General features: G+C 46.1%; 1 protein-coding gene across 8 annotated transcripts in view; it reads left to right on the forward strand.

The window, feature by feature from the left end:
- The window catches only part of FOXN3 (forkhead box N3), a 289,030-nt gene that overhangs the window by 66,457 nt on the left and 212,338 nt on the right, over nt 1-10,235 (forward strand). For all 8 annotated transcript variants that reach the window (XM_006754726.2, XM_006754728.2, XM_006754729.2 and 5 more), the window contains exon 2: nt 3,304-3,860. In XM_006754726.2, coding sequence (XP_006754789.1) covers nt 3,318-3,860 — 543 coding nt within the window. In that variant the 5' untranslated portion in view covers nt 3,304-3,317. The remainder of the gene's footprint in view (nt 1-3,303; nt 3,861-10,235) is intronic.

Raw genomic sequence — 10,235 nt, forward strand, 5'->3', positions numbered from 1 at the left:
CGGGAGCCCCCGAGCGGGGAAGTTGCCGGTCCGAAGAGTTTCCTGCCCCGACGTGTGGGCTCTTTCCCGCTGCCTTGGTTTCCAAAAAGACGCCCGAAAGGAACAGAGTTCGTATTGTTCACGGAGGACAGGATCCCCGCCGTTCGGGCGCGGGGGAGAGGGTGCTGATCCAGGGGACACCCCAAGATGAGAAACAGGCTCCTAACAAAGATACCCTCCCCCACAAACTGTGCAGGCTTGGCACTGGCAGTGAGCGTCTCCGGAGACCCCCCCCGAGGCCCGACTCCTCCTCACCCCGGCCCTCTTTGAAACCCTCCTTGGGTCCTGGAGAAGTTGGGGGACGGCGGGCTTTTATTGATGTGTTCTTAAGGTTCGCAGCGGTGCAGCCAATAAAAGGTTTATGACATCTGACCAGCAGTGAAGGTATGCGAGCTCCCAATTGCCCTGTATGCAGGGAGAAGAGCAGTTTCCCCGTTGCTTGGCAACGCCGCTGATTGACACAGGATGCAGCCAATCGCCGCTCCCGCAGGTCCCCTTGAAATGTTTTTGACAAGTACAGTAGATGCTAGTGGAGCGCGTGCGTGTGCGCGCGTGCGCGTCGGAGAAAGGGGAGGGGTGGGGGTTGTTTAGCCCCCTCCCAACTCGCTGCTCTGTTAGGCTTGGGGAGGATTTCTCAACTTTTTAAAGTTCACTTCGAACATCTGTTCAGAGCTGGGCCAGTAATGGTTTTGTCAGTTATTTGGAGACATTCTGAGAGAGGGCAAGAAACTAGCTTTCCTGCTACCTTTTCTCCGTTGGAAAACAAAAAAGATAACGAAACACAAGTCATTAAAGAAAAAGAGAGAGAGAAAGAGAGAGAGAGAGAGAGAGAGAGAGAGAGAGTGTGTGTTAGTTGTGGGAATGCAACCAATAGCAAACTGAGAAGTTGTAAGGGGGTCACTAGTGAATAACTATTAGAGTATATGATGTAGCAACCTTTTTGGCAGCAGATTCAAAATGTTTGTCTAACTGCAGATTCACATGATCCCAGATTCCCGCTCCACCCCCCACCCCCCCAAATTGGGGGAAAAAAAGATTTGGCCTATTATGTAGTTTGAGTATAATAATGGAAAACTCAGCTGTGGTTTCTGGAAACTTTTTAAAAATGGAACTGGAGTGATCAGCAGCTCTTGATATTGTGGCTATAGAATTCGGGTTTATAGGGATGCCTTAACAGTTGGAGGGCATGGGCGGGGGAGAGACAAAAACAGGCAAATGATCCAAGGGAACTGAACCCCATAACCCTGTTTTCTTAACAGTTTTTCTAAGAAAACCATATTGCTGGCAATGTTTGCTTAAAACAAAAGGAAGCAGGGAGAATAGCATGTTAGTTCCTTTGGGAAGCTACTGACAAACTAAAAAGAAAGAGAGCAGCATGTTGTCATAGCAACAATGCAATTAAATTACTGTCAGCCATGATATAATTTTCCTGTTTGGAAGCTCAGGAGACGAAAAACTTTCGTCTACAGCTAAAGTTGACTTCAGTGGCTGGGTAGTAGTTCTCTTACGTACTCTACTGTGTGGATAATCCTAGTTATCCAAAAATTCGTTTTTTTATTGGGATCTGAGGAAACTTTGAGAGAGACAAACCTAGTTTTGATTGTTTTATAAAGAAGGTAAAAGCATTATCAGTCTGGTCTCTGTAAACCCCCAAGCCTCAAGATACTAGCTTATTCTTTAAAATGTGTCATGTGCTACTCAGGTTAGTACTAGTACATGACAGAAATAATAACATGGATGAACCTAAGAGGTATGCAAACTGCCCTGTTCCATGGGACTTCGATGCCCGTAGAAGTTTCTTTGGAATTGGTCATCTCACAGCAGTTCTAGAGAGTTCTCCGCAGGCCTTCAATCAGCAGGTTCTGTTTGTCCACCTTTTGGAAGAGGGAGGGTGCACCCGGGGTTGGCTCTGGGGCACCTGGGGTTGGCTGTGTAGTGCTTTCTAGAATCCCATTTTCCCAACTGAACTGGCAGTTGTTTTAGGCGTAGTGTCAGTGGACGTTTCGAGCCGTAGAGTAATCATATTCTTTGCTTTTGATGTATTCATTCTTTTTTTTTTTTTCTGGATAGATTGCTTGATCTTTTCACTTGTGGGGGGAAAACATAGAACAGACACATTGTTTGAGCGCTCCAGACGGGGAGTGAGAGACCTCTCTTCATTATCTTTGCTGTTCTTTATATCTTACATTGAGTGCCAGGGGGTCGGACAGCTTTGTATCTGCCGGGGTCATTCTATTTGTGGACGCGCCACCTCTTCAGTTTCTTTTCTCATCAGATATTTTACTCCCTGTTCTAGGTCATTGACAAAAATGGGGGCGGCAGCAGAAGAGAATTCTGTAGCAATTTTTGTTGAATTTGCCTTTCTTTCTTGAAGCCGCCCTTTTGCTCCCCTACTTTTTTCACCAATCCCAATTTCAGTTAATGGCTTGTCTTTCATATTCCCATTTGTGTGTGTGGTGCCTGCACTCCTCACTTTTTCATTCAGAATGTAGTGTCCCAATTAAATTAAATGCATTTATTGCTCTAGTTCGAATCCAGAATTCAAATGTAATTAAAGCTAAATGTAATTAAGTGTTTGATCACGACTTGTGGAGGGGAGGGAAGAAATCAAATAAAACTTATTAAACTGATGCATACTGTGGCCACAGTTTTAATTCGGGGGTCGTTGTGATGGATGGTCCTTGTATGGAAACTCTGAAAACACTGGCCTTAAACTTAGAGGCATTTTCTTTTTTTGAGAATGGTTAACAGTGAGTCCTATGCCCCCAAGCTACAGAGAGGGGTTGTGCATTGAGCTTATTAGGTAGAGTTTAATCACGAGGCTTGAAATATTTTTACTTGTGTATATGTGTTCATGTGTAATAGATGAACTGAGGCAGCAAGAAATAACTGATTTTCCCAGGGTCCTACTGAGAGTGTTCGTAGATCCAGGGAGAAGGCATTGTGGACTTTCCCATTCTTTTTACGGTGCGTTTGCACATTAAAGGTGCTGGAGATATTTCCAGTGTTGATGTGTTGAGGGTTGACAGTCTCTGCGCTGTATGCACGATAGACGGATTTTACTTCCTGTGCATCTCTGTGTGGTAGAATTGTGGGTTTGCATTCCTTGGGGTAGAAGCCATGAGGTGTGTTCCTGTGTGGAAGGGGGTTCATAGAGGGGGCCGCGGTGGGGGTGCGGGTGGGGACCAAAGCAGTAGGAGGATTCAGCTGCCTTTCCGGTTTGGGTTTCACTGACTCTTCTTCTCTGTGGAATGTGTTTCCCAGGAGCCTTCACCTAAATGGGTCCAGTCATGCCTCCCAGTAAGAAGCCAGAAAGCTCAGGAATTAGCGTCTCCCGTGGGCTGAGTCAGTGTTACCGGGGCAGCGGCTTCTCCAAGGCCCTTCAGGAAGACGATGACCTCGACTTTTCTCTGCCCGACATCCGATTAGAAGAGGGGGCCATGGAAGATGAGGAGCTGACCAACCTGAACTGGCTGCACGAGAGCAAGAACTTGCTGAAGAGCTTCGGGGAGTCGGTGCTCCGGAGCGTCAGCCCCGTCCAGGACCTGGACGATGACACGCCCCCGTCGCCCGCCCACTCTGACATGCCCTACGATGCCAGGCAGAACCCCAACTGCAAGCCCCCCTACTCCTTTAGCTGCCTCATATTTATGGCCATCGAGGACTCTCCGACCAAGCGCCTGCCAGTAAAGGATATCTACAACTGGATCTTGGAACATTTCCCGTATTTTGCAAATGCACCTACTGGGTGGAAAAACTCCGTGAGACACAATTTGTCGCTGAATAAGTGTTTTAAGAAGGTGGACAAAGAGAGGAGTCAGGTAAGTCTCCGTGGCTGGAACTTGAGCGTTTCCTTTTTCTTTCTAAAATTTTTAGTTTCTCTCCATTAACAAATTGTTAAGGACTGTAAAGTCCCCACACGGAAGGGGCATTTATAAATGGATACTTTTGATTTCATTCATTTACTTGTAAACGTCCCCTTCCTTAAGCATATTAATTAAATACTGTTTTTCGTGTTTGTGCTGACTTGAGGTTTTCCCACTGTGGCATCTGAACATAATCACAAAACAGTGGTGTGCAGTACACTGCCTGCTTCTTCCCTCAGTGTGGATGGGTCAGTTTGGGTTTACAGCACAAAGTGGCAGCCGTTAACCATGAGGTGTATGAATACATTTTTGAGGAAAATTGCCAGAAAGGGATAGGGAAAAAGGCATCAATTTTCTTTCTGAATTTGAACTTGGAGAAGGGCAGTCTCTCTGGGACCCTGGAGCACACGGACAGCAATAGACATTGGGAGGCATCATATTTGAGCATATTATGCACTAAACAAAGGCAGACATGAATTGCCCAGGTGACTTTTTGTTTTGTTTTGTTAATTCTCACCAGAGGATATTTTTAGAGAGAGTGGAAGGGAGGTGGAGACACAGAGAGAGAAACATCTATGTGTCTCTCAAATCGATTGGCTGCCTCGGGCACGTGGGGCCGGGGATCGAGCCTGCAATCGAGGTGTGTGTCCTTGACCGGAATTGAACCCGAGCGCCAAGGACTGATGCTCTATCCACGGAGCCAACCAGCTAGGGCCCAGGTGACTTTTGAAATCCGGTGTTTACCTAAGTGTTTGGCAACTTTGGAACTCCCTGAATAGGAAAAATGAGCGCAGGGTAAAGTTCCCACCAGAGACTGAGGTAAAGAAAGGTTGAAGTTTGGTTTTAAAGCTTTTGAGCTCCGTGGCCCACTAGAAGGAAACAGCTTTAATAATCTGCTTTGCCTTTCTCATAACGATGGAGCAGGTACAATAGAAAGCAGGCCAGCTGTGAGCGTTGGAACAGAAAATGGTGATCTACCTTGGCGTGCTGAAAGGTAATGCTGCCACAGTTACAATAAGTGGCCAGAAAGCGCTCTCTCTGGCTCTCTCCGCAGTGACCATGCGGCTGTGTTTTCCAGCTTTGTTTTTCATTAATAGTGCTGATGGTCTGCATTCCCTCCTTTTGAAGTTCAGGTTCAAACACAGGGCCGCTATTGTGCGGGGTCGGCCGCTGCTGTGCAGGGCTGGGACCGTCTCTTTCTCTCCAGAAACATCTTGCTGTTTCCATTAGAATCTTGAGTCTGAGAAAATTCTATTTTGTCAGATTACGAATAAGGAGGTGGTGGAGCCATTTTTCTCCTCGCTGCTGCTGGACACGTTTGTCTGCAAACGCTATTCACCTAGAGTTTATGTTCAAAGTGTGGAGTGGGCAGCGTGCAGGGTGTGAGGAGGGGCGATGCCTGGGAGGGGCAGGTGTTGACCCTGGGAGCTTTGCCTTTGGTCTCTGGTACAGGGGATGCCTCAGTGCGGTGTTCTTATGTGAGCCTTCCTGTGTTCTGGGCCCATCCTTTGCCAGGGCCTTATTGTCACACACCTGTAACTACCTGTAACAATTGTAGGGTGCTGCCGTTATCCCCAGGAGTCCACTTTTCTTCCCCCTTCCCTCCCCTCCCCATCTCAGAGTGGGCATTTGGAGACCAACCTCTAAACTTGGCTCTGTTCAGTGGTTTTTTGTTTTTGTGTTTTTGGTTTTTTATTAATTTCAGAGAGCAAGGGAGAGGGAGAGAGAAACATCAATGATTGAGAGAGGATCATTGATTGGCTGTCTCTGCACTCCCCCTACTGGGGATTGAGCCTGCAACCTGGGCATATGCCCAGAATCTAATCCGGGACCCTTCAGGCCGCAGGCTGACACTCTGTCCACTGACCCAAACCGGCTAGGGCATTCTGTTGAGTGTTTGGAGACCATTCTTTGAACTTAGAGAAAATTCGCTGCTTTCATGTAACGGGCCAAGTCTGGTATTAAAAGCTCCCACGTAGGTGGGTCCTGGTGATGAGAAAGGGAAAGCCCTAGGAAGCAATTTCAGGGTAGAATGTGGAGGAGAAAGTGGTAGTCAGGTCCCCCAAAGCCGCATGTCACTGTTTAGGTCGGGCACAGGGCTTTTAGTTTGGTGAGAAACGATTGTGCAAGTTGCCACGTGCCCGGGTCTCGCTGTTTGCAGTCCTGCTGGTGCGCGCCATTCAGCAAACACACTGAAATGTTCAGCTAGCTGCTCCAGAGCGGGCAGAGCCTGCGTGGGTCCCTCTCTGGCCGTGAGGGTGGCACGGGGGTGTAGGATGGTCTGTCCTGGAGAACCCTCTCCCCAATGCACCCTCCAGGGGTGACAGTTCTGAATAAATGCAGATATCACCTGCTAAGAGGGAATGGTTTGAAGGACCTCAGATTGTGAATCTTACGAAATGTTGAGTTCTGGCTTCCTAGCCAGCTGCTGACCTGCACTGACATGTTTCTGATCAGATGCCATCAGTTTTGCCCTGAGAGTTTGTTCCCCGGGTTTGTGGTGCTCTGAGAACAGAACAAGGAGTATGGGTTTCTTTCCCGTTTTCTCCTCTTTCCTGGGGTTGCCCTGAGGGTAGCTGGGGGCCACTCTGGGACGCCTAGCCTGCCAGGGACTTCCTGTCCCCTGGCGAGCTGAGCAAAGCGGGAGGCATTCCCCCTGACACGTTGCCCAGTGAAACCTCCTTCACCTTTCCAGGTAAACTTGATTTTTCCCCAGGGGATTTTACTTGGCGGCAGCTCCCGCACTGAGGTTCAGCTGCAGCACCTGACAGTGACTAAGTGCACCCGAGTATTGGTGGGAAATAAGGTAGCCAAAGGGGAGCATGGAGAAGCCTTGCACGTTGTATTCACAGACTTAGGCATTGCGCTTTTTCAAAAATGTGAAAGTGTAGAACACGGTTTTAAACTTGCCATAACCGTGAGAACAGAGAACCCCGTATGATCCTTGTCCCGAGGGTTGGAACATGTACCCTTCCGGACAAGTGTGTCGCTGGGACGTTGGCACGCAGGAATGTACGACTGCATCCGAATCACCTGTGGCTCTTAAAATCCAGGGCTGTCTCTTGGCCCCTCCCTGGAGAGTCCGACTCAGTGGGGGTGAGGTGGGTTGGGGAAATTCAGGGTCCTAGTAAGCTGTTTTCACGGGTGTTTCTGACGTGTGGCCAGATTTGAGAATCCCTCAGCTAGAAGCTTTTGGGTTCTTTCCAGAGCTGAGATTTCATCAAGAACATATTCTCATGAATGAGCAAGTCAGGGAGAATAAATGGTTTTGCTTCCGTTTTATCTCTGTCTCTCCCTTTTTTTGGTTTTACCTCTTGAAGGAACTTGAGAGTTTTATTTTTTAACCATGGAATTGAGGACCTTTGCCTGAATCAATCAAGGTAGAGTTTCAGAGTTGGAGATTAAGTCTTATACCTCCTAAAAAAAAAAGACCTTAGTTAGGACTATAAGATTAGCAAGTACTACACTCTCTGACTACTTATAAGTGAGAGTCAAGGGCAGTTATTTATTTATTTTTATCACCTGAATAATAAATGGTTCAGGTATGTGTGTTTTTATCTGTGCTTTTTCTCAACTTCCCTCTTGACACTGTAACAAACACACACACACACACATTGCTCTTTGAAAGACTGTGCAGTCTGCCCGGCCAGTGTGGCTCCATGGTTGAGCGTTGACCTATGAACCAGGACAAGCATGTCAAACTTGCGGTCTTCCGGCTGCAAGTTTGACATGTTTGAACCAGGAAGTCACGGTTCAATTCCCGGTCAAGGCACATCCCCAGGTTGCAGGCTCCATCCCCAGTGTGGGGCATGCAGGAGGCAGCCGATCAATGATTCTCTCTCATCATTGATATTTCTCTCTCCCTCTCCCTTTCTTCCTGAAATCAATAAAAATATTTTTTTCTTTTAAAAGAGAAAGACTAGTCTGATGTTGATGAGCAAGTTCCTAAAACTCAGGGTACTGTTGGATGGTGGGACATGCAAAAACGGGATGAGGTGTGTAAGAGTGGTCTCTGGGGCAGGTGATGATCCTGTTTCCTCCCTGAGCTGGTTCTTCTGGGTCCACGGGCCTCATGGATGTATCTACCCAGTCTCTCCCCGCATTAACGGTTCAGAAAACATTGCATTCTCCTGGGCAGGGCTTTGTGGTACCTGGGTGAGTATGAGGTTCTTATTCGTGGATGTACTGCCTACATATCTGACCAACAAGAAACTGTTCTCAGCACCTCCCCTGTTGAGCGGAAGAGGCTTTGGGATTTCCCTTTGAAATCACTTTAGCTGCAGGATAATTCTCTGCAGTAAATAACATAGGATATTGGCACACTGACCTCCTATTTGAAAGTCATGAGTTTTGCTTCTTTCACAAATAGTGATGGGTTATTTGGATTATTCCATATTCTCTCACAGAGCCCTTGGTCATCTTAATGTTCTTCTTAAACCTTGGCAAGGTGATGGCAGGTTTTAGATATTATAGAAAATTCCACGGCCTTCCCAATGGACATTTTTTGGTACTTGACACAGACGATGGATATGTATATTTTAAAGCCTAATACAATTTTTGTTTTGATGATACTGTGCTTATTAGGCAGGCAGGCCTTTTGTTTTTACAGATTTTGGCTTCAGGCACCCTTAACGTGTTTTGTTCTTATTCCCACCCTTGTCATTTTTCACTTAACTTGCTGCTTCCCAATGAGTACACCTCACTGTCCCTGGAACAGTTTATCCCTTGCCTACATTTGTTTCTGCACCAGCTTGAAGTTTCCTGATGTAGGGGTCTACTTAGGCTGTTCCTGTGGAATGCTTCCATGTTAGTAGGCCTTCAGGATCTCATTACTTACAGTTTCCGGGACTTCGAGCACCCTCTGCTTATTATTCAATAGAATTAGCTGGTGATGTCCAAGGTTAAAATAAAACATGAGATCTGGTTCTTGCCTTTTAGGAACTTACATTCCAGGGAAACAGGAGACATGATACAAAATAAAAAGCACAAACCACCGCAAGTACAGGAAGCAGATCAGTAAGTGATGGGTGTCATTTGAGGTTAGTCAGGGAAGCTTCCCTTCCCCAAAGAGGGCCATTTGCAGCTGAGATGAAAGACAGCAAGGAGCAGGTTTTGGATATTCCTTTTGGGGGTGCAAGTGAGTAAATTGTTAACAAAGATTTCTTCTACTGTGGGAATGAGCTGGAGATCAAGAATGGATTATTTAGGATGAAATTTGACTGTTGTTGTAGAAAAATCTACATAATAGTGAGTAAACATAGAAGTGCATTGCTCTGTCACATAAAGGAGGTCTTGGTCAACAGGGACCCACCATCTGTCATTCTGCCCAACTGTCCTTTGTTCATTGCTGGTTTCCATTCTCAGGCCTTCTCATGGCCCAGCATGGCATCAGCTAGTTTGTTCCCATTACAGGAAGCAAGAAAGAGAATGCAGGAAAAGACACACACACAAAAGTCTTATTTATTTATTTATTTATTTTTGCAGTTGTAAGGAGTTTTTCCAGAAACCCCACAATCTGCTCTTATCTCATTGGCCTAGAGCAGTGATGGCGAACCTTTTGAGCTCGGCGTGTCAGCGTTTTGAAAAACCCTAACTTAACTCTGGTGCCGTGTCACACATAGAAATTTTTTGATATTTGCAACCATAGTAAAACAAAGATTTATATTTCTGATATTTATTTTATGTATTTAAATGCCACTTAACAAAGAAAAATCAACCAAAAAAATGAGTGTCATAGGTTTCGCCATCACTGGCCTAGAGTTTGGTCACATGACTCTTAGCTGCAAGGAAGTCTGGGAAAGGTAGTCTTCTAACTGGGCCCATAACAATCCCAGATACAATGTTGGTTCTGTTACTAAGCAAGCATGGGATTTTCTGCCACAGAGGATTAGGTACTTCGGAGATGAATGTCGCTGGACCCAAGGGATGTGCTGGAACGGTATCAGAGAAAAGGGAAGGTGAGAGATATGTGGCCTGGGATGTTATGTAAATAGTGAGTATGCAGAGTTGGTAGGGGAACTAAGGTAGGAAGGGGAGAACTTTAAATTGCTCTAGTAACTTAACTAAAGCAGACCCATTTTTTAAAAAAACACATTTCAGTTAAGGTTTGCTTCAAGATATTTTGGTTAAATTGCATTTAAAAATCTTCAAAAGCAATAGGTTGATAGAGGTGATGATGTGTTCTGTGCCAAGTATGATAAGAAGAAAAGCAAGGAAATACATGGTTGAAGATAGAGAGTGGTGTAAAGTTGTTCTTTTAATAAGAACTTGGTGGTTTGCTGTATGAGATTACAGAGTTGCGAGAACAAAATGAAGTCTGGGGCGGGGGGG

Source organism: Myotis davidii, unplaced genomic scaffold (assembly GCF_000327345.1).
Source record: "Myotis davidii unplaced genomic scaffold, ASM32734v1 scaffold732, whole genome shotgun sequence".
Classification (NCBI taxonomy): domain Eukaryota; kingdom Metazoa; phylum Chordata; class Mammalia; order Chiroptera; family Vespertilionidae; genus Myotis; species Myotis davidii.